The sequence below is a fragment of the Eupeodes corollae genome, chromosome 1, assembly GCF_945859685.1.
Source record: "Eupeodes corollae chromosome 1, idEupCoro1.1, whole genome shotgun sequence".
Lineage (NCBI taxonomy): Eukaryota > Metazoa > Arthropoda > Insecta > Diptera > Syrphidae > Eupeodes > Eupeodes corollae.
The window spans coordinates 27,456,524-27,482,246 of record NC_079147.1 but is presented as its reverse complement, the minus strand read 5'-3'; the positions used below and the strand labels follow the sequence as shown (position 1 = coordinate 27,482,246).

Below are 25,723 nucleotides of genomic sequence, written 5' to 3'. Positions count from 1 at the left end.
TTCCGCAGAGCTTTTACATGAAGCGCCAACGTCATCAAGCGAACTGCTTCATCCGCTCATGAAAGAAACATGGACCACCGAAAGCTTCCCCCATGAGTGGAAAAATTGACTTATCGTCAAGCTCCCAAAAAAAGAGATCTTACAAAATGCGAAAACTGGAGAGGAATTTGCCTTCTACCTGCCGTCGTTGCCAAAATAGTTGCAAAAGTTATACTGGAACGCATAAGAGAACACCTTGAGGCCACACTCGATGCCGAACAAGCAGGATCTCATGCTGGATCCTCCTGTATTGATCATATCAACACCTGTGCGTTGAATATCGATCACCACTAAACCTGCTGTTCATCCACTTTGAGAAGGCCTTTGATAGCGTTAACAGGGAGTTTATCTGGTTAGCTTTGCGTAGGAGAGGCATCCCAGAAAAACTAATTGCTATGATGGATCCGTGTGTCACGTTCTGCACGATGGTAGGTTGTCAGATGATCTTGAAATCCGAAGCGGAGTCAGACAGGGCTGTATTCTGTCACCAATATTGTTTTTGTTGATGATAAGCGAAGTACTGCGCTCTGCTCTGTCCTATTTAAAGCACTTGGATTACGCGGACGATGTTTGCTTACTCTCTCATAGGATCATGGATCGTCATCAAATAGCAACAAGTGTGGAGAGAGAAACAGAAGTTATGGGGCTGAAAATAAATTCCGGCAAAACAAGAATTATCAGTCCCGGAACCCGACCATCTTCTCAAATAAATATTTTCTCGCAACCGGTGGAAAAATTGGAGAGCTTTCAAAACCTTAGGAACATCGAAGGCGGAACGGAACAAGACGCCATCTGCCGCATCAACAAAGCAAAAGCGGCGTTCGGTATGCTGTCCAATATTTGGAGGAATAATTTAATCAACTTAAGAACAAAGCTCCGACTATTTTGCACAAATATCGAATCTGTGCTTCTTTATGGGTGCTTCAGCCATAACAAGAAAGCTGCAAACCTTCGTGAATATATGTCTTCGCAATATCCTATGAATTTAGTGGCAAAACCGTATATCAAATGAGGTCCTTCATAGAAGGACAGGCCATTAACCTATAGACTATTTAATACGAAGGCTTAAGTGGTAATGGATTGGACATACGCTTCGAAAGGGAGCACAGCTGGACGACCGAGATGCAAATGGCGCAGGACAGTCGAAGCGAAATCAGCTGAAACACATTTCCCGAAACCGTTCACGATGGCGCGTAGGCGCAGTAAAGGCCCTATGCCCCTTAAGAGGTTCCCAACAGACTTAACAGGTCTGAGGGCCTAAGTAGTAAGTAAGGATATTGTTAAAAAAACTCATAAGTTTTCATAAGGCCTAACATTGCTCGAGTAAAAGGTCAAGAACAGATTGTTAGCAATATAATAGCAAAATCTTCCCAAAAAAACATCTAGTTTTATTTACTGATCACAAAAAGACAAACTTTGTATTCAAAACGTTCAAAGTTTTTTAAACTAATGAAAGATTATTCAAAAGTTATTGGGATATTCGCATCATAGTAAAGCATTTAACAAATAAGGTCTAAGGTTTCGGCCGTCCTGGTCTACGTCATCTCTCCATCGAAAACATGGACTGCCACACTGTCGCTTACCATAAAATGTACTGCAATGGACTTTCCGAGCTGGTTTCTCTTCACTGATAGGAGTTAACCCAATAACATTAGCTTTGAGGTAGATTCCATACAGCTCATGTATAACGACTCCGGAATCATCCTTCTGAAGAGCCTTTTACTAAAGTATCGTATCTTGTATAAAAGATTACTCGCACAACCAGCTCGCAGCAGCTTAGAAGTTATGGTAATTAAAAATGTTTAATGCCATCAGAGAATTTTCAACATAGAGAGTTTGTGAGATATTTACAAGAAAATTCCAAGTTTAACTTTGTGTTTTGATTCATTTTAAACATGCAGTCAAAACTGAATCCAAACTGCAACAAAGTCTTATTCTCAAAACCGCAAAAACATTTCTATCTATAAGCCATTAAATTCCTTCATCTAATATCATAAGAAAAATCGTTTTACCTGAGACCAAGAAACCGCATATTGAACTAATCAAAAACTCAACCAAAAAAAAACAACTAACAACATAACGTCCATAATGGTCTATTGTTACATTGTATCTGAAGCCTTTTGTCTTTAAATAGCAATAATAGTCAATAGTATATAGGTTCTCATTTCAACAATTCTTACACCTTAGGTATGTTGTTTAAAAGTGCAAATTGGCCCTGCCCGAAGAGGCTTAGGTTATTTAACTTTTTTTTTTCTGTGCCTTCACACCTTTGTTGGAATGGCCTATGTCTACTTATCATAGTGAATGAAAATCGATTTGCCCTTTCATTGGCAATAAATTTTCATTTTTATTTTTCCTAGGAAAAACACTTCACTTTCCAGATATGAAAATACCTACATTGTCCGTACACAGAGAAAAAAACATTTCATGGTAAGAGTTATACTAAAACTCCAGTGTCGTTGAAGACAATTCAAAACTTCTTAACACCTTTTTCGAATTTCATTTTTCTCAGTGTAAGAACCTTTCTAGCCTTCCAGAAGCTTATAGACAGGCATATTACCAAGATTAATAAGTACTATCAGTGGTTTTCATTTGGCTATAACATTCCTATCAAATGCAACTCGATTACCTAAGTCGGATATGCTAATCGATCTGCAAATGACAACAACGATGACGCCGCAGAGCCGCCGCCAGCCGGCCAGCTGCCGCCTCCATTGACCACGACTTGAAAAAGGTGTGCAATCATTCGCCACTGAAGATTTCATACGAAAATAGTTAGAAGAAAAACAACACGTAAAATTGTCGGTGATTCGGTTCTAATTGCATAAAAAACACGACCAAGAATCTAGAAGACATTGAAGAAAAGAAATAAGAAGAAGACTATCTGCAGCAGGAAATGTAATATTAGACCAATCTACGACATTCTATACACCTTGCTGTTTTTCTAATGCGGCTACTACTCTTCTTTAACAGCAAAACTCACGAACTTATTGTGAACGGGCCCGGCTAAGATACATCTTCATTTCACCGATATTATGGTCAATAATTCATGGTGTATGAAGATCAAAAAGAAGAAGAAGAAGAAACAAAAAAACGGTTAGATATAATGAATTATAATTAAATTTGAATTAGACAGTTGCGCGCTGCTGGCGCATAACCGGGACCGCTCGTGTGAACGTGAATTGCACATTTTAATAAACATTACGTATCTGCATACATATGTATAAGATCAGTTCACTGACAGAAGAGAATCTTAAAGATACAAAAATTGTACACCTTCAAGATGCTAAAGAAAATTGTTTTGATTTTCTGCCATGTTTCATTACGATGCGGTTCTAGATACGAGTACATTATATACAAAAATGCGGTACAGAAGCAATCGATATCTGATGATGTCGAATTTGATAGATATGAGGTATTCGGAATGATACAATTTGTGGATAAATGCTTCACGGGCCGAGCCAGGTTAAGGCTGAAGCCAGAGCAGTTCAGTTGGGTGTAATGTGGTCAATTAAATTATTATGATGTGCTGGTATATTGAGATAATTTAGACAAATAATTATAGAAGATTGTATACGAGTAAAGCTTAGCTTAGATTGAAAAAGCAGCAAAGGTGTGTGCTGTTGGATGCGATGCGTTGAAGTCGAAAAAGATTTTAAAATACCATCATTTTCATTTTCTAACTTGCTATGAAATTACCCTCTATTATATAGATATTATGAAGAAGAAGAAAACGTTTCCTGATTTAACTTTTTACGTGCATAGGTAAAAATGGCGCCCAATGTGAGGTACTTACATGTTAATTAGTAAAATTAGTTTACTGAAAATAAAGGGAAACTTAACTAATATAGTTGAAATACTTGAATCTTAGTTTTGGACTTTCTACATTACCTTGAAGAAAGCTAGTTTAGGTTAGTAGCCTTTTAAGTGGGCGTGGCAAAGTTAGGAAGTTTCAAATTGTATTTATTTACTAATAAAAACAAATTCTATAAATTTAACTCAAATAGTTAAAACTTAAAATTTAGAAATATGTAAGATTCAATTAAAATAAAAATTCCTTCAGTCGCCAAAATAATAGCAATGAGTATCTTAGAACGTGTGAGAAAAGACCTCGAACCAGAACTCACGTTGGACAAGCATAATTTTGCCATGGATCCTTTATTTTGATAAGGCTGTTGAAAGTGTCCACAGGGGTTTATTGAGCGTTTTTTGTAAAAGAAGGGCATCCCAGTTAAGCTCATCTCTATTAATATCAAGGTGACTTATGATGAGTTTAAATATCACGGCTTACACGGAGGTAGTTTTTCGGAGAGGCCTGAACTTTAAAGTTTAGTTAAGCAGGGTTGCATACTGTCACTGATATGCTGCGAGCGACCTTGACACGTAAAGGAGGGATGAGATGGACTCTGAATTAAAGGAACGATTGTCAAAGTCCCAAAAAAACTGAAGAGATATTTGAGTTTTGCCTGCAAAGCCTCGAAGCAAAACTCAACGCTGTACAAGCAAGATTCCACCCCGGATCCTTCTCGGCTATCACTACTTCACCTGCTGTTCATCGATTTTGAAAAGGTTGTTGACAGCGTTTATCTGGCCTTTTTTGCGAAGCTCATCTATATTATTACATGGAGGTAGTTAGTCGGAGGAGCTTGAAGTCCAAAATGGAGTCATGCAGGGTTGCATATTGTCACCGATTATTTTCTAATTGGTAATCACTGATATACAACGGGTGACCTTGACAAGTAACGGAGGGATAAGATGGACTTTGAATCAAAGCAATGATTGTCAAAGTCCCTAAATAAAGAGATCTGATAAAGGGTTAAAACTGGGGAGATATTTGCATGCAGTCACCAAAATAATAGCAAAGACTATCTTAGAATGTGTGAGAAAATACCTTGATCCTTCTCGGTGATCACTTCACCTGTTGTTTATCGATTTTGAGAATATTGTTGACAGCGTCAAAAAGGTGTTTATGCGGTCTTCTTTGCGGAGGAAGTGTATTCCGGATACGCTTATTATTATCAAGGCGATACAAGAACAAAACATTATCTTCTTCATTAATATTACACAAGCCTTTAAATGGTTTGGCCGTAGGCCGTCTACCAGACTGAATTTTTTTTTAATTTGTATATACGAAAATAAAGCTAATTAGATACAATTCAATAAAATAATCTTTATAATTTTTAAACTTTAAAACCTTACAAATTTTCCTGGTTCTACAGCGAAGACGTTCAATGAGTGTTTATACAGAAAGTCCCTACCTAGTTCTCCATTCAAGATATTGATTGTTTCTTCTAAAACCGAGTATATCTATCCTAAAAAAGCGTTTTCGGAACCCCTTGAGTATTGGACAAACTCCCAGGAATTGAAACACATCTTCGCGTTCTTTGCGATTGCATAAATAGCACAATATTGGCAATTCTGGACGGTGAGGAATGTAGTTCAAATTGATGAGTTCACCTCTTACTTTAAATAACAAGCTGATTTTGTGTGTACTGTTTTTGGACAAGAAGTAGGTGTTGTGGTTCAAGAAAAGGTTAACTTTTCTGTAGTAAGATCTGTAAATAGATGATTCAGCTTCACTCATAAACTTATCGTACTTAATGTTGCCGACTTTTTTCAGCAAGTCATCAAAATTCAAATTAAGCACCTCGGTACTTTAGTCTGCTGATATTGAAAAGGTAGTTGAGCAGTCAATTGCCAGTTTCTTCCACTATTTAACACACGAAACTTCAGAATTCATAATGAGTCTAAATATCAAGTCTCACACGGAGGTAGGAAGTCGGAGGAGATTGAAGTCCAAAATGGAGTCAAGCAGGGTTGTATACTGTTACCAATTCTTTTCTTATTGAAAATCACCGATATGCTGTTGCTGATCTTGATACGTAACTCAGGGATAAGATGGACTCTAAAAACATACCTAAAAAGTTTTGATTTTGCAGACGATGTTTGCTTGCTATCTAACAGGATAATGGATCTTCAAATGGCAACCAGGGTGGACATGGAAGCAAAAATCGTGCGGCTGAAAAACGTACGGAAAAAACTAAGATGATTAGCACTGGTACCTCCCACTCATCTTCTCTGGTTAACGTTGTACAGAAAGAGTAGAAAAAGTAGAGAATGTTCAGTATCTTGAAAGTATGGTCTCTATACCGAAGGCGGAATCGAACAAGATATCTCTAGACTTATCGGGAAATCTAAGGTTGCGTTAAGGCTTTTTCTCAGCTTGAAGACAAAGTAACAACTGTTCCTTTCAAACGTCAAATGAATACTATTTTACATTGTAGCACCTGGTTAATAACAGAAACGATTACCAGGAAACTGCAGACCTTCATTAAGAGGTGTCTTACATTTTAAGGGTTTTCTGGCCCTATCGTATATCCTATGAAGAATTAAAGGATAACGGGCGAAGAACCTATTGACAATATTGTACTAAGGCGGAAGCGGCAGTGGATGGAACACACGAAAATTCGCATTGCAGGACAAATAAAGAAGTGAAATCCACTCACTCCATAAGGAAAAAGAGTTGGTAAACCAAGAAGCACGTTAAGAAAAACCCCTTAGAAGGCTTCGTAGAGATTGTGGAAAAATTGGAGAAATCTTAAATACATCGCCGGAAACCGCACACGACGGCACGTAAGAGGAGTAGTTGCTAGAGAGCACCTACGGACCTCTTATAGGTCTAAAGACCTTAGGTTAGGTTAGGTTAGGTTAAAGTGGCTACCCATGATGGAAACGGATACATTTAAGCCAGTTTAATGGCCCATTGTGATACCACATAAATTTTGAGGCTTCCTCCTAAGCTCAATGGAACCAGTTTCAGTCCCTTACGAAACTTGAGAAGCTGATTATGCTGATATGATTTAGATCGTTAAAATCGTTAACGAAGAATTCTTCTATATAATTCTTGCGTTTTTGAGCCAGAGCAGGGCATGTACAGAAAAGATGAAGAATTGTTTCATCCTCTCCTCGTCCATATAGGTTCTGCAAATGTCATTTGAGAATACGCCTAGTCGCGTGGCGTGCTTTTCTATTAAACAGAGTCCGGTTATGACACTTATTATACTTATATGCGATCTGCTTAGAGATAGCAAGCACCTTGAACGCTTTAAATATATTATTGGCCAGAAGTTCTTTGTGGTCTGACAAGTGGTGATGTTGTTCCACCTGCCTGTCCTCCTCACAGCGTCTTGCATGATCAGCAGTTTACAAGTAGCGATTGGTACGCCAGTACTTGCCAAACGTGGTAGGCTGGGCTGTACTGTACCAGGCGAGTTCATCTGTACAGTTACAGTTACCTGGAATGTCTCTATGGCCCGGCACCCTGCAAAGGTGAATATTAAACTGTTGCGCCATCTCCATTAGAGATGATCGATAGCTATGGAATATTATAGAGTTTAAGGAGACAGAGTTCAAATATTTGATAGCGGCCTGACTATCTGAAAAAATTCGGGTATCAGATGTTGATATCACGTTTTCTTTAAGCCAGGAAAAGACATCTTTTATCGCCAATAGTTCCGCCTGGAACACGCTAACATGATTGGGAAGGCGGAATAAGAGACTTATTTTCGATCGATCAGCGTACACACCTCCACCAACCAAAGTTCTTTTAGTCTTCAGGTTCTCTGCTGCAAATATAATCATCAGAGCCCTCAGTTTCCTAGAACTATGTTATCAGACACAAAAAACAGCCTACAATTTTAAGTTTCTTTTTTCAAGTCTTGAATCGCATAATCCTGAAAAATTAAAGAAACCCTATAATATTCAACCAATTTCCAAAACACACATACTCATTTTAAAATACCCAGAATTTAAATCTTTTTTTTGTATGTCGGTCCTTAAATTTAAAAACTACTAAATTATACATCAAAAACAAGAATCTCACGCCCCATCAGCGCAGCGGCTTCAACTGCAATTTCAGCTTTGTCGCTATAAGAATGCCATAAAAAGAACATCCAACATCCAATTGTACAATCAGATAATAATTACATTTGTTTTTGGGGGCAAATCAAACCCATCGATCTTCAAAGAAAAACGTGATTTTTCAGTTGTTAATTCGACAGAAAACAAAATGTTGCAATGTCCTTTTTTGGCAAACAAAAAAAAAGAATCAACCTGTTACTCCGTTATTAATCCACTTTATCAAAAAAAACCCTTTTTTTGGAAATTCTTGTGAATTTATATTTAATTTTTTCTTTTTTTGGGACGTGAAGTCAAGACCAACGATTTGATGCTTATAATGCAGTTCATTGAACCAATCAAGTTGAAGAATAAATTGTGTGCAGAAATCAGGTCTCTGATCAAAAATGTAAAGATTGACGAAAAGAAATAAACCAAAGAAAAGAAGAAAGACATAAATGAATGCAAAATTCTTTAAATTACAGATGATGTGAAAGGTAAATAATTTATGGGTTTTCTTGATTCTTCTTTTTTATATCAAACGGGAGCAGAATAAAGCAGATTCGGAAATCAATAATTTATTTAAGTGCCCTAAAAAAAAACGTGTTATTTCAATGTGTGCTTAATTTATTTTTTTCAACATTCAATTGCAATCGTTTTATTTTGTATCTTCAGAAATATAACTGTCCCAAGCAATCAAACTAATTGATGACGAATTGAGAAAATGAAAGTAAAAGCTTCAAACGAAACGGGGCTTGATCACGTATCAGCTTGAGAACGTTGCCATAAAAACGCTAATTAACTTGTATTGTATTTCTCATAACATAAGGCTTTAAATGACAAATCATTATTGACATTGCAACTATCTATAGAAACTGAAAACCTTGATTGTGTACAACAGAGAACATCTTCCATTAATCCTGACAAAGAAGCACATGTTAAGATATCACTGATCTATAAATCTTTTTACTATGCATGAAATATGATATCCCGCCCTTTTTATTCTTTAAATCGAATAACAAATACAAATTAAATCACTTATTCAAGTTCTATGACATCTCTCTAAAAATAAAAAAAATTATTTGGCGCCCAACGCGAGACCTGTTTGATCTCCATTCTTCGCTATAAAGGATATAAAAGAACATAATAAATCTATATCTTTATGAATAGAAACAGACTAACAAATCAAAATTTATTTTCATCATATTCTTCACTCTATTCAATAAATTCTCCTTTTATCAATAACCAATCCTACTAAATCATCTCAAGGCAAGAGCAAGGTGCTTCCACTAAAGCAACAAGAAATAAAAAGAGGTATGCATAACACTGATTTACTCCCGTTGTTAGTTGGTTGTAACTAAGTACCTTTATATAGTTAGATACCTCTCCCTCCCAGTTGAGGTTCTTGCATAATCGGCTTTCCACGGAATAACGATTCGTAAAATTCTCGATCACCATGCCAAGTCATTGATGATGTAAAGAAGGTAGTAGTAGCAGCATCATCAGAAGCAGCAAAACAACAGACCTAGAGCTCTACGAACTTGATACAGTTAATTAATTTTTTTGTTGCTCTCTCTTCTTTTACTTTATATTTCTACAGAACAAGGAAGATGCGAAGGTGCGACACTCCACTCTAAAGGGTTTCCATCTTATAGTAGTTCTATGGATGGACCAAGAGAAGTGAATCTTCTTTTATCTACTCGTATGTCTTTCCTTAAACGAGAAGTCTTCAAAGACCCCCTCGTAAGCAAATCAAGTTAGAATAAATTATTATTTCTAAATATCTGGTTTAAAACTGACAACTTACCTTGTCTCTATAAAGGAGACAAGAGATAAAGAAGAAAACAAGTAGAAGAACTAGTAGCACAAAAATACCACACGAATCTGTAGATATTGAACTAGATGTCGATGAAGTATTCCTTTAAGATTTTCTTACTTAAGGTTAACCCTTTTTTACGCAAGACAGTGGGCAACTTCTTCTTTATCTTTGAAATATTTAAAAGAATTTTAAAGAATTCGATTTAAGCGTTCGAAAAGATTCACAGTTCCAAATAAGCAAAACCTGCATGATTCTATCAAATAGCACTTAAGTGCCTAATGGCAGACTTAAGTGTAAAGCTTTCTTAAACAAATTCGTTGGTAGAAATATGTGTCTTTGAAATCACTTCTTGAAGGTGATTAGTAAAATTTATCGATTTTTTTTCCATTTCCGTAGCACATTTATCTTAAAATTGTTAAAAACCTGCAATATTTTTCTTTCTTTGAAAAATAACAAGTTTTCTAATTTTTCTACTAATTCTTAAACTTCTTAAACTACTAACGCTTCTACTATTACTTTTTCCGAAACTAATTCTTATACTGCTGCTTCTTCTACTACTACTTCTTCTATTCATAGTTCTTCTTCTTATTTATATGGAAGCTTCATAGCGATTATGTTAGAGCCATTTTGTCGCATTGAGAAAAAAATTAGGTCCCTAGTCTTTCAGATAGCTCATCAAGTTCTTGAAAGAATGCTTTTCCAAAGTATTTCATTCTAGTGTTTGCCAAAGCAGGACATTTGCAGAGGAAAAGAATTATCGTTTCACTTTCTCTTTGGTCACTACAGCTACGGCAAAAGGTGTTGTAAGAGATACCCAACTTCTCCGCATGAACTCCTATTGGGCTTTGTTTAAGTATCTTACATGCCTCCCTTATTGCCAGCAGTTCAGCCTGAAAAACGCTAGCAAAGTCAGGAAGCCTAAAGGATTTAGCTACATTTAGGGACTCAGAAAAGATCCCAAAACCAACTCCGCACTCCATCTTTGAGCCGTCAGTAAAGATGGTTGTGTCGAAACCTATCGACACGATGTCATCCTCCCAATCTTCTCTCGATGGGAAAATAACCTTAAAACCCTTACTAAGGCTCAAAGTAGGTGTGCAGTAGTCAGTGTCTACCGATATAATATCTGAGGGAATCAATTTCGTAGTGTTGCTGTGACCATAAGGTTTTGACAACCAGCTATTTGATTCCTTCAGCCTAATAGCGCTGCAGGAAACTATGTATTTAATAAAAAGGTCGATTGGTAGAAGATCCAAAATAACGTTTAAGACATCCGTTGGGCAAGTACGCATGGCCCCTGTGGTGCCCACGCAAGCTGTTCTCTGAACCTTCTTTAGCTTATTATTATTATAGGCTTTGCTAAGAGCAGGCCACCACACATTCGAACCATATGTTAAGATTGGACGTACTACGGCTGTGTACGTCCATAAAATCATCTTCGACTGAAGTCCCCACTTTTTGCCGAAAGTTTTGCTGCAGGCGTACAAGGCAACACGGGCCTTCTTAACCCGTACTTCAATATTTAGTCTCCAGTTTAGTTTAGTAACTCCCAAGTATTTTGCACTGGAAGACTATGATAGGATTTGACCGTTGAGTCGAGGTAGCATGAAGGGCGGTACTTTAGTTTTGGTGGTAACGAGCAACAGTTCAGTTTTACTTTGGTTAACTCCTAGTCCACAACTCGTGTCCCAGCTGCTAACTTTCTCCAAAGCTGACTCCGTGATTTCACTTATCACAGAGGTGTACTTTCCTGACACCAATAGCACCAAATCATCCGCGTAGGCTACCGCCTTCACTCCACATCTCTCTAATTTAACAAGAATTGTATTCATGACCAGAAGCCATAGAAGAGGCGAAAGGGCACCACCTTGGGGTGTTCTCCTACTCACGAATTTTGTTGCGATTGTATTGCCTAGAGTGGCTCGAATCTTCCTACCACTGAGCATGGAAATAATCCATTCTCGAATGAAGTCTTCTACACCGAACTTAACGAGCGATTCTTCTATAGATTCTGTAAGGACTATGTTAAAAGCACCTTCTTTGTCTAGGAAGGTGGCAAGAGTGAATTCTTTATAATGGATTGTTTGTTCTATAGTACGCACTACCTCATGGAGGGCAGCCTCCGTAGATTTGCCTTTAAGATAAACATGCTGAGAGCTTTCGAGTGGTAGTCCAACTAGGATTTCTCTAATATGGTAATCAAGAATGCGCTCCATGGTTTTAAGCACAAAAGATTCGTGACCTCGCCTACCCACTTTGAGGATAAAAACTACTTTGACCTGTCTCCACGACATGGGCACATGTTTAAGAAGGAGGCATCCTTTGAAAATTTGTTCCAGCCATGGAGCTGCCACATCATGCAACTTTTGAAGCATAACTGGCAATATGCCATCCATGCCTGGGGATTTATATGGGAAAAAAGTATTGATGGCCCACAAAATATTTTGTCTGGTTACAACGGAAATGACTTGCTCCACATGAGCTATGTTTAGCTCTGTGGTTTCAAGCGGTTCGGGGTTATCACTCTCGCAACCCTGAAAGTGCGTCTTCATCAGTAGCTCAAGAGATTCGGCTGGAGAAGCTGTTCAGGTTCCATCAGGCTTTTTTAGAAATGAAGGATTACAATGTTCCTTCGATGCAACTTTGCTGAGCTTTGCGGAGTCCTTTATGTCTTCGATTGATTGCCAGTATTCTCTCCAGCCTTGACTTTTGGCTGATGACAGGGCTTTCTTGTTCATTTTAAGAGAGTCTTTATACGGTTGGTAAAACTTATGTTTGTGGCAGATATTGAAAATTGTCCTAGTCATTTTCACAAGACTGAACAGTTCTTTATTCCACCAAAAAAGAAGGGTTTCATGGCCATATTTAACTGGACAAAAGACTCCAAAAGCTTTACTTTTAGAAGTTTCTCTATTCTATTCTTCTTATATTTCTTCTGTTACTTCTTCTTCCTTATAATATTGCTGCTTCTTCTACTACTACTTCTTCTTCGACTATAACTTCTTCTTTTACTACAACTTCTTCTTCTACTACAACTTCCTCTTTTTCTAATTCTACTTTTTGTTCTACTAATTCTTTTATTACTAGTTCTTCTACTACTACTTCGTATAATTTTTCTTTAGTAATTCTTCTGCTTTAATTTCTTCTACAACTTTTTGTTCTTCTACTTCTTTTTTATTTTCTTTCTACTTCCTCTTCTACTACTTTTCATTCTACAACTTCTTCTATTGTGAAGTCTTCTGCTTCTAATTCTTCTACCAAGTTTTTCTTCTGCTATAACATTTCCTATAACTACTTCTTCTACTAAAACTTCTTCGAGAATACTATTTCTTCCACTTTCAATTCTTTAACTATTAATTCTTCTACTAACATTACTGCAACTTATTTTCCATATTTTTTCTTCTTTCCATATTTCTTCTGTTACTTCCTCTACTGTTACTTTTTCTTCTACTATTTGTTCACTACTTCCTTATCTTCTTCAGCTAAATGTATGACATTTTAACTGTTTTGTGACTTAAAAATGAAATGTATTTTAATTAACTCAAAAATGTATTTCCTATTCATTAATATTTGTTTTGTATTTTGTAGTTAACTAAATGGTTTAAAATGGTCGATTTAGAATTATAAATATTATCTGATCTTAATGTATTTATTGTTTTAATATTGTTTCATAAACATGCATAAAATTGCTTTACAAAACTGAAGAAAAAGCTTCCATATTCTAAATGGTATAATCTAACAAGTGGTATAAACAGTGACTGATTATCTTATATATTGAAAATATAAAACTTTTGGCACAGTCTTTTATTTATTTTGAAGGATAATGTAGTAAAAAAGTTGGGTTAAAGCTTTTACGTGACAATTGGTATAAACTTACAAATGGTAAAAATAATTTCTTAGTGTCTTAGTATTGAAAACATACTTCTTTTTATTATTTAATACTTCTACTCACTGGTATAAACTAATATACACTCATAAATGGTATAAATATTTCCTAAATGCCTTATGTATTGAATATATTTTTTTTGGCTCAGTATCCTATTTATGTTCAAGCAAAAAAGAAACAAAAGTATTAATCTAATTGGAAAATAATTGTACTCACTGGTCTAAACTGGTCTAATGCAATTACTAAAAAGAACTCTAATACAGAATTCAAAACTTAGACATGCGTTGATGATTTTGAGTACCACAACTATTTGTATCTGTTTTTTGTAAAAACAAAATACTAACTTTTATGTTTTACAAACAAAATACTAACTTTTATATTAATAAACGTTAATTACTGACGATTTATAAAGAGATTAATTAAAAGTGTCAAATGTTACGTTATATGTCTAATTTGTATACAAACCTACAAGATCATTCCCACCAAATTTGCCTTCTTGACGTGAATAAGTGTTTTAAAAAGTTAACGAACAATTTTAGCTAAAAATTGGAAGCCTCTCCATTTCTATCAAAAGGAGTTAAAACACTGTGAGCTTTGGGTCATATCTGAGGTTAAACCATGGTTTAAGGTTTAAGGCAATCAAAAGCTAGATTCACTGATTTAGAAATAAGTGATATATATAACGAGCTTCTGTACAAATATGGAAACATGATTTGATGTTTAAACTTAGACAAAACATTTGTTCGATTTATGAATTTTACTATTTTTCTCGTCAACTTGGCAGCACTCTTTTTCGAAAAAACTACAAAACTACATCTCAAAGCACAATCTTGATAATTTAATGTTAAAGAGTTTTGCTTCAACTAACAACAAAAACATAACACAATCGACTACGATTGGAGAAGGGGAAGAACGCATGTAATCTAGAACAACAACATGATCTTCTTCGTGTTGAGATATAGTTTGAAGTTTATATCTTTCGGTTTTGTTATAGGCTCACTCTTGGAAACAGTTCATCAACATCAAAACATTGGTGAGATTATTACAGCTATTTAAAATGCACTATAACTTCGAGATGTACCATCATCAGCACAAGTCCACCGCCATCCACCTCAACTATATCGCCACCGGTGTATCTATACTATACTTGGATCTTCTGGAGTCTGGGAGAATTTTATAACTTGTATCCAATGGATATACATAGGGGATATCATACTGTTTGACTGATTTAGATACTTTGAGCGTTGTTGCTGTGAGCTGCGCAGGCTGGGATGTTTTGTGTTGTTGTTTTGGACGTTCCGTTGTGTCTGGCGCTGTGTTTCTGAGAGATGGTAAATTCTGGATTCTGGGGGAATTGAAATGCAATTGGATATAGCTTGTCTCACTCTTCTATTATCTTAACTCTTTATCTGGCTAAATAGATGACCTTAAAGTTAACGGTTAACTTTGAGTGATGATTATATTTGCATTTTAATAATTTTTGTTCTTCTACTTCTTCTCGTTGTTGTTGTGATTGTATTCCTTCTGGATGTTGATCGTTGGACTAGGGAATCCAGATAGATACTTTTGTATCTTTATACTGCGATGAGGGAACTTCGTAAGAAGACGAAGAAGACGCCGTTCGGAGTTTTTGGTACGAAATACGATGCCAAAAGGATTTCTACAATTGTACGTGCAGAATCAGGGAAATGGATTTAATTAGAGAGACACATAAGTAGGTAGCTCAATGTTCGGATTAGAATCCAGTGGATCAAGTTAGGAAAAACCCACCGCACAACTCCAGGCGCCCGACCGCCGTTGCCGCCGCCCGTCCACCGGAGTGCGAGTTAGTGATGAAAGTTGAACTTCTGGTTCTTTTTCAAAATTCGAACGAAGAGAACTCTTTACTGTGAGCTTCCTTCTTAATGTTTTGATGCTGATGTTGTTCCATTGGCATTTGAAGCCTTCTTCGTAGGCTTGTATCTGTAACCAACTTACAACACGAAGGTTGCAAACGCATCCTGTTTTACAGCAATTCTATGCGCGAGTGGTTTGGTGGTTTGTTGCAAGCGTAGAGATTGATTGATGTGGGTTGATGTTCCCAATGATGCAGCATCGCATTGCATCGCATAGCATCGCTTTGCAGCTATAGGGCATAAAACAAATTAAAGAAAAATAAAATAAAAATAAAAACAACTGGTTGGGGTTGCCAAGTTTGATGATTTTCCTGGCTTACCCCGCGTGGATGCAACAATTTCAAGCCATTTGGTGGGTGATTTGATTGTGAACCTGTTTCTGTAGTTTATTAGGTTCAGGTTGTTGTTGTTATTGATGGTTTGCATGCAGGAATGACTTTGATGTGGAAAAGATTTATTGGGGATAGAGTGGTAATGATGATGATGATGCGCTTCGCTGGCTGGATTTTATATGCGCTGGATGACTGTTAGAGTCTTCAATGTAGGACACCACACAAGTTTTATACAAAGTGTATTTTTGCATCAATTGACATAAAGAACTTTGTGTTGAATTTTTAATTAGTAAGTTGACTAAAAAGTAGAACGAAGTTGAGTCTTTGGCTAGGAGTTGTGTACAATTCAAAAAAGACGATATATCGTAGGATTTTTTTGAAAAATGTGTCATGGAGACACGCATACGCGAAGCTAAGGTGGACACGTTTTGAATTTTTTTAAGAAGTCATGAATGGCGGTTGTTGAACTTAAAGCCTTGATAGAAAAGAGTTTGCTTTAAAGTTGTTTTTATCAAGGGCTGTAATTTCGAGAAAAAGTGTTGTTATAAAAAAGTATGATGTAAAATTTGATAAAACACTGTTTTGAAAATATTTATAGATATTTTGAACTATAAAAAACTTATTTTATTACTATTCTCAATACTTTTTACGTGGTAACGAATAAAAAAGGCCAAATACGTTTAATCACAAGATATCAGTGATTTTAATAATTAGCTTTAACTGCAAAATGATCAAAATTTTCTTGGTCCTAGAATCGCTATTTGATAGAGGAATTGATGGTCATGTAAAGGGTGGTTAAATTTTAAAGACAGATGTTGAATGTAAACCACTCCTAAACGACAAGTTTTTTTATGAGTTTCGTCTGACATTTCTCAATTTTAGACTAATTCAATTAGAACTATGAAAAAAAACACAATCGAGCAAAGCGTTACAGTTTTTCAAACTTATTATTTAAATGGGCGTTTAATCGTCCAAATGTGCGTACAATTAAAAAAATCGTGCAACAATTTAAGCAAAAGGCGTCTGTAGGAGATGCAAGCTCAGACACCTCGTTCTGCAGAAAATATTGCTGCTGTTCGCGATGGTGGAACTTAAGAGTCGTCCACCTCAACTAATCGTCGTGCCCAAAAATTGTGTGTCTCATGCTCGTCGTGCAATTAATTCAAGAACTAAAGCCTCTTGACCATTTTAAGCGCTGTCAATGGTCAGAATAATAGCAAGATATGGCAATGATGATCAATTTTCGAGGAAAAACCTCTTCAGCGATGAGGCACATTTATACCTTAATAAGCAAAGTCACCAAGAGTGATTGTTGAAAACGAATGCAACCTCAAAGAATGATTGTTTGGAGCGGTGTATGGGCTGGCGGCATTATCGAGTCGTATTTTTTCCAAAATGGGGTTGGACTGGCCTCCATGGTGTTCGCTACCGAGAGATGATAACGAGCTTATTATGATTCGAATTGGAAAATATGGATTTTGACGATATGTGGTTTCAACTGGACTGTGATACTTGCCACACAGCTCACGAAAGAATGGCCCCTTGCCCGACAAATTCAATGGCAGTGTTGTTTCACAAAGTCCTTGAGCGTCATCGAAAAATTGGACAATCGGATGGAGATGAGCCGCCTAGGTCTTGGCGGCCATTTGGCCGATATTTTGTTCCATACATAATTAAACCTTACTATTATTATCGTAATAAAGAGAAATGACAATAATGACTTAGAATAAGCTCAAAAATAAATACCTAAATACTCCCCGGCTTCGTAACTATCTCCACACAAAAAATCATGTCATAATATTGCTCCCTTGACACGTAAAAGACTGACAAACAAGCAAGCAAACAAACAGACTAACTTTGCCATTTATAATATAAGTAGAGACTAGTATAGATTTGATGTGTGGGCAAACTACTTAAGATACCATCTAATTATTTGAAGTATTGTTCAAATACTTAAAGTGTTGCTTTTAAAGACTCAAATACTTAAAAATATCAATAGTGATATTGAATTAAAAGAAGCAACTTTAAAAATTCTGAAATACTTAACAATTCAAACAGTTTACGGATCAGCAGTGAAACATTCCTTAGATCCGAAATCACCTTAACTTTCTCGTTCCTGTCACAAAAAAATGAAATGGTAGGGATGTGATCGATCCTAAGACTAACGATCGTTATATGACCGTTTCTAACAAAATTTGACAGAACTACAAATTAATTTATCAAAAATTGGCGCCATATACGTCATTGAAACTGTCATTAAACGCGCCTAAAGTCCAAAAATTCATTCACCTTCTTCAAATCTAAAGTTACAACCAAAATCCCTTCATTAGGATTAAACACTTATAAACTTCAAGCCTTTCAGGATTTATTCAACAAAAAAAAAAAACAACCAACCTCTCGTTTTCGGACTTCCTTCTATGTCCAACTTCCATAGTTGAATTTGCCTTAAAGAAGAAGCAAAAGTTGATCGTGTGCGTTGAGCGCGTTAAAATGAAAAATGATAGGTTAAACTTGAATGTGGTTCTCCCACCATCGTCTGACCATACCACCACACACCACAATCTTGATTCAAGGCACAAGTCACATAAAAACCTCAATACGGGCAGAGCACGTTTTTGTCTTAATGATCATAATGGACTTCTTGAATTGACTTTATACCTTCAGAGAGGTACTATGTTCTTCTAAGACTTATGTGAATAAGCATTTTGTTCTTGAATTGCAGGTGGAGGTTAGGAATACTGCCCATAGGATGATCATATGGCTTTTAATTTTTTAATTAGAACCAGCTTCTGTGTGTTGTACCTTTATAGAATAACAACAACAAACAAAATGTTACGGTTCCCTACAGGTGGCTAAATGCTTCTACAAACGCCTTCTTCTTAGGTTTCTATAGATTCTTTTCGTATACACCCGGAATCTTGAGAGGAATTCACCTGCAATTGTCCATCAAACCACACATATGATACCATCTGTTGGTTGAGAAGATGAAACTTATACCTAAATCCAGTTTTGGCTGAAAATAGGAACTTTGAAGAATGAAGAAATGGCTCCTTATATTTGAGATAAGAACACCTTCTATGTCCATTTTTGTGGTTAATTATGAGATCTTTTTGTCTTTTGTCGAAACCAAGACGTCCGTTGTTCTCGTTGACTTTGTCGACGACGTCGTCGTCTTGTCGTCATCATCACCGTTTTTCGTCGTGATTCAGTGTTGTACCTTTTGTAAAGTACGAGTACCTTCCCATACCTAAGTTAGGACATTGCAACTTTTCGATGGATTCCGGCAACAAAAGACACAATTGAATGCAAAATTCCAACTGATTCCGTGCGAATTAAGAAACCAAACGTGACTTTTCTCAAAGCCAAACAAAAAAGTTTGTTTGTCTTGAGTTTTTTTTTGTCCAGTTATGAGAAAGAATTGATTTCTTGAGACGATTATAGAGAAAATACCTAACAGTTTCTTTGTAATTCTTTTTTGAAATTTATTCGTGTCGGAATTTTAATTAAAATATTTTTCAAGGATTTTCCTTTTTCGGTAGAATATCAAAAAATTGTAATATTAATCAATCAATATTTTAGTCAAATCAATTATAAAGTTTTAAAGTCATACCTTGGTTGGTTGAGGTCGATATATGTAGGTTTGCCCTAAAGTTGAATAATATTTTCAAGGATAATACATTGTTATATTAATAAACATGAAGAGTCTATAAATAAAATGTCTTAAACCACAGCATGTGGTTTGAAGATCTCGGTTACTCGTGCATAGCCCGATGACAGATTGAATAGGTTGTCATGTTTTTTGATTAACGCGACTTTTATAGTCTTGGACGGACGCATTATATTTCTTTTCTCTTGTGTTATTTAAATCCAGAAAGCCACTGACAGCCTACGTGTGCAGTCGATCGAAAGGGTTATAATTGTAGTTTGATATGCAAAGGTTAAGAAAACACAAACAATAAAAAGTTCAAGGCCATTTACCATCCTTTTTTTTATCAAAAGTCTTGTTCGTTTCGTAAAAAAATTATTTGAACTTAAATAGAAAATGAAACCATAAAATGGAAAACTTCTACTTAATTTTAAAAATAAAAATGAATAAAGACTTAACTGATGGAAACCTAGTGTCAACATTTTTTGACGTAATTAAAATGTTTTTAAATAAGTTGTTTAAACTGAATTTTGGAAGATCTCGTCTTACATAAGGAAATCGTAGAACACAATCTTATATTTCATCATCTTTAATTGGATTTTCGCAAAAAGAAGTAGAATAAGTATACCTAGGAGTTTGAAAAGACTCTGGGATTTAAGCTTCTCATATGGGATATTGGCAAACGAATTACAGTAAGCATTTAAAGACGTTAAAAAAGGCACTAAAGAACCATACAAAGATTAGCAGCTGGAAATGTACAGCAGATAAAAAGTCATCAGATGTCAAGTAGATGTGGGATATTCACATAAACTTATAACATTCGTCATATGAGATCAGCTTATTCCATTATTTGGTATTGAATTCTTGCTATGAACTAAAGAAATTTTCCATGAGGTCCTAGATATTTAGATCTTTCTGTGCGATATCTTAGGTACAAGAAATCTATTTAAATCACAAAAGAAAAAATAAATAATTCCCAACATTTCAATGGTGGGTTATTCATTAAATATTTGTGGGTTATTCACAACAATAGGTTGGAATTTTAAACATCCCAAAAGCTGCGCTAGTTGATCATTCTTTGATTTTACTAAATGAACGTCTTAAGATCGTATTGATTTATTAGCTTGTTATTTGGGATATACATACATAAGCTGCCATAAATAAAGGTCATATAATGGTCAGAAAAGCTGAACTTCAAGAATTATTTAACTGCGTTAGAAATTTCCAGCATTTTGTTTGTGGGTTATTCACAAAAACAATTTATAATTAAAAAAAGACACTTAATTTTAATGAATGTTTAAGTAATTGTTGTAGTTGATAAGCTGTTGATATTTTGTTATCCTTAGGTCAGGAATTTTGCACCAACACTTCATGTTGGTTATTCGCAAAAATCCGAAATATGTCATTTGTGGGATATTCCAAACAAATATCTTAGTCTTTATCAAGAAGCAATTCCGTCTGAATTAATTTTTCTTGATTAAAATGATTGTGCCTCAGAAATCCCATAAATGAGTAACTGTATCTCTTTAATATGATTTTGCCAAAAACAGAAAATTATAAAAGAAAATGTATGGCTAAGCAGTAATTTTTATAAAATAATCATTCATACAAAGTTCTTGGCCTTTAAAATAAGTTTTTCTCGAATATTTCACATGTTTTTAAAGTTCCATGAATATTGCAAAAAAAATATTTACAAACTTGGGATGCATAAATACTTTGCTATTCTATTTTTAATGAGTTGAACTAATTCGAAGAATTAACATTTTAACCTTTATTTTGAATATCCCAAATTGTATTATCAAAATTAAAAATAGGTATTTTCAAATATCCCACTCGTTTTTAAAGTTCCATGAAGATTGCAAAAAATATTTACAATTTTATGAAAAACAAACATTTTTCTGGACAATTTTTCGAATATCCCAAAATTGAGATATTCCAAAGAAAAAACTTTGATCAATTTTATCACACCCATGATGTGATTTATGTATGAAAGTTATGTATTTTCTTGTAGAAACTTACTTTTGCGAATATCCCTCATTTGAAAATCCCAAATTCAGGAGTTTTACTTAATTATTTTTCTAAAATTAAACTTCTATTACTAAGACACATTAAAGCCATCAAGTTGGGTTGAAATAAAAAGATCACTTCCGAATATCTCCTGCACCTAGATAGGGCAGGACAATGTACAAGTTTCAAATAAAGTGCAACATTGTATCCAGTCGCATGAAGCCATCACTCATTTCTTCGCCTTAAATATACCAACTACAAATAGCAAATCTTAAGGAATAACATATATTTGTTGTCACTATTTTTAGAGACCCATATTAGTTCTTTATCAACACTTTCATTAAAATCCCATTAAAGTCACAATTTAAGTCCATTTGTCGATTTGCAATTTAATTAATTTATATATATTTTCTCTGCTATTATTTTTCAAGGCGGCTTAGGCTGTATGCCGTAGAAATATACCAATGTGTCTATAATATAAACAGCAATATCATCTGCCCATGTGCCCTGTTCCTGTGCCTGTGAAGTGTGCAACAAAACACTGCAGCAACAGAAGCAGCAACATACCTTGTAACTATATAAAAATGAAACTTACCTGCATGTGAATTCTGTTTCGCCCAAGCACAATTCCAAACAATCGCGCCTTGAGTTGACTGTCATCGAACGTTTGCTCTGTCCCTTCAATTTGTATCCTTGAACGCGATCCACGCACCATGCCCGAGCACATGGACGAACACCCAAACATGTTTTCTGTGCATAAATTGTGAAGACCGGGAATTGAGATTTTGTAAGAGCACCTGCATCCATATAAAAGGAAAAATAAAATAAAAGAAGATGTTACCAATTAATAAAACCCAGTAGCTCATTTCACTTTTATAAGTTATCTATAAGTCTATTAATATAAAGGTTGTGGAAGTTGTTCTCGACCAAAGAAAAGAACCAAGAAGTCCAAGGAAGATCATGCAGGGTTCTATAAAAAGATCGTTCGTGTACGAAAATAAGTTCTTCTTTTTCTGCGTTCTTAAATCTGTTAACCTCATTAACACCTCATCATCATCATTGTGGTCTTAAGACCTTCGTACATACATTTTGAACAAATTGCATGAAACGTGTGATTTCACAGATCCCACCTTATGCCTTCTGTTTATTCTCCTCGTCATTAAAGCAACAGAACATTTATCTCAGGTAACATCGATGGTATTTTCGACATTTTGGATTAATTGAGAACTTTCGTTTTTAGATAAATGTTCGATATCAAATCAGAATTAGACTGGTTAGGTTTGAATTGCGTAGGATTTGAAATTTTAATTAAACCAGGGTAAAGACTGCATATATTTAAATTGCGATGTTATACAAGATTGGTGCGTATCCCTATATGAAAATAAAAATCAGTTTATTTCAGGATTACTCCTTCCCACGTTCATGCTGTGATTTGAACGCCTTCTGATATGCGTGATGATGATAGGCTGTTATGCGTAACTTTTTTTTTTGAAATTATAAATATAGAAAGTGGATTAAGTGAAAATAGCATTTTTTGATTCCTACATAGAATATCTTGAAGGTTCTCTTATATTGGGTAGGGAAGGACCTTAATCACATAATTGTGAAAAGTATGTCTGCGTTAATGAAAGTACAAGTTTTGCAACTTTATGTAAAACGTCTGTGATCTTGATTTTCAAGTTTTTTTTTTTGTTGTTTATTGTACTAGCCTAGACTTAATAAAGTTTTCCTTAAAGGGCCTACAATCATCATTTTTATACTAATAAAGAAATCCTACCTACGCAAAGTAATAATAAAATATTGTTCTTAATAAAAATCGAAAGGTAAAGGGATGGGATCGTTTTACTTCTAACTTTGTTAAAGATTTAAGGACGATTGAGAAAGTTGTTTCTACAATTTAGTCTTATTTAAAGTCTTCCATGCTTTAAGCTGTCTTTTTGATTTTAAATAAATTTTAGATATATTTCCTCGAACTTTGGTTAAATAAGGAAATTCTATGTGATTTTTAGCGACCTTAGCCCATGAACGCAATATTTTTTGTCTCTATGGGAATAAAGTATCAATACTTGCATTGAGCAATATAAAATAGAGATTAAGACTGCATGTTAATCTATTGAGCATTGGTGTGGTTACGATTCAAGTAATACAATACAAAACACAATATGTAAAATAAATGCAATACAAAAAAGTACGTATACTCCCGAGTGTATAAAAGTAAAGTTATGACTATGAGTCTAATCCAAATCTATGTCACCATGTTTTGCTTGTAAAGGAAATAAAAACCAGACTTTTATTATAATTAGTGTTCTAAAAGTTTATCTCACAGCACTGGAACTGGAGACAAAAAATCTTTACATCGTTTTTAAGAAAGTAAAATTATTGCGCTCGATATTTCAAAAGATATAAAAGAGTTTGTCATCAAGCTCTCTTATCAAAAATGGTGTATTTGGAATATAAAATCTCTTCTATGTTGGGAAGAAAAAATAGTTTTCAGACGGCGGGTTCAAATCTGATGTCTACAAAATAAACTCTGGTGTGCCTCAAGGCTCCGTTTTGTCTCCGATACTCTTTTTTATTTTTATAAATGATCTTCTAAACCTCTAACCCACTTAATTGTTTGCCTAATCACATCGCACGACGAACGACGATGAACCGAATTTCACTGTCAGGCAGGATGATCGATTCAACATAGACGACGAAAGCCAACAATCCCGTCTTTCCGACTTAGACGAAGTAAAGATTGCCATATCTAAGCTGAAGTCTAATAAAGCCACTGGAGCGGATAGCTTCATGGCTGAACTCTTCAAAACAGCTGTCTATAATTTTCCTAGGAGCCTGCATCAACTTATTTGTAAGATATGGTCGAAAGAAAGGATGTCCGATGAATTTGAACTCAGTATGGTTGGCCCAATTCTGAAAAAAGGAGACCCTTTAAGCTGCACCAACTATAGAGGCATCAGTCCCAAGAACATCAAATCGACACCCACCACCCACCATCTTTTGATCGATTTTAAGGCCGCATATGAGAGCATCTACAGAGATGAGCTGTATAAGGCCATGTCTAGTTTTGGCATCCCTGCCAAACTCGTCCGTTGGTGCAGGATGACCATGGAAAATTCACGCTGCTCCGTAGAAGTTGGAAATAACTTAACAGAACCTTTCGATGTTAAAAAAGATTTAAGACAAGGTGATGTAATTTTTTGAACATCGTCCTTGAAAGAATAGTGCAGAGCTCCCACTAAACACTAAAGGCACTATCTTTCAAAAGGCTGTCCAATTCTCTCAAAACTCAACGTGATAGCGATGGGGCTTTAGTGAGTATTGAGAAAGATTTGGAAAAAATAAATTTAACAGTTAATGAATATAAAACAAAGTACATGCTGTCATCAAGAAAGGAATTACAAAACCGAACGTCTCGGTCAAAACGTTAATATTGACAGACGTAACTTTGAGGCAATTAGGGCTCCCTAGGCTCCGCTAAGAACATGGAAAACAACAGAAGCACTAAGATAAAACGAAGAAATTATCTTGCTTACCGCTGTTTCTTTGGGCTAAGAAAACAATTGAGTGCCAAAGCCCTCTCTTGAAGAACCAAAGTATCGCTATACGAGACCCTCTTCATTGAGAGGAAACTTCATCGCGTGGTCTACGGTCCCGTATCCATAGAAGGGCAGTGGAGGAGACCAATGCCCTGGCCTGAAAGGTCTTCGAATCCACAACCACAAAACAGCGCAGTAAATTAAGCCCGCGGATCAGGTGACCTGACTCAACTTGGAGCGCAAACTATAGACATCTAGCTAGAGACTGGGCTAGATGGAGAAATTATAATTATATAAAAGTAAAATGACATCGCCCTCAGCTTTTAATATTCGTTGTAAGATTCTCATCGATGTCCTTCGAACCACATTCGGCTTATGATTAGCTCATAACATTCTGATCTTGATAGCATTATCAGTCCAATGGGAAGTAAAAAACTGTGCAGAATTTTATTTTTTGAAAACATAATGCTGCCTTCGTCTCATAAGTATACCCCTCTCCCAATGTCACTATCCATTTGTAGTTCTTGCATTAAGAAGACTGAACAACTTTCAGTTCTAGGTAAGTGCTTCATAAACCACCTCTAGTAGAGTGATCACATAATTGACATCACCAAAATTCATGCTAAGTGTTTAAGGTTTTTCCGACGATGGAAGAAGTTGTTTA

The 25,723-nt window shown here is 35.5% G+C and overlaps 2 protein-coding genes across 2 annotated transcripts in view; one reads left to right on the top strand and one right to left on the bottom strand.

Annotated features, from left to right (window-relative positions):
- Window positions 1-25,723, top strand: part of LOC129953725 (autophagy-related protein 16) — a 323,558-nt gene that overhangs the window by 64,268 nt on the left and 233,567 nt on the right. The gene's annotated exons all lie outside the window — the stretch shown is intronic.
- The window catches only part of LOC129953724 (uncharacterized), a 108,334-nt gene that overhangs the window by 28,768 nt on the left and 53,843 nt on the right, over window positions 1-25,723 (bottom strand). Inside the window, exon 4 of the mRNA XM_056067119.1 lies at window positions 22,116-22,317. Within this exon, the coding sequence (XP_055923094.1) occupies window positions 22,116-22,317 (202 nt within the window). The remainder of the gene's footprint in view (window positions 1-22,115; window positions 22,318-25,723) is intronic.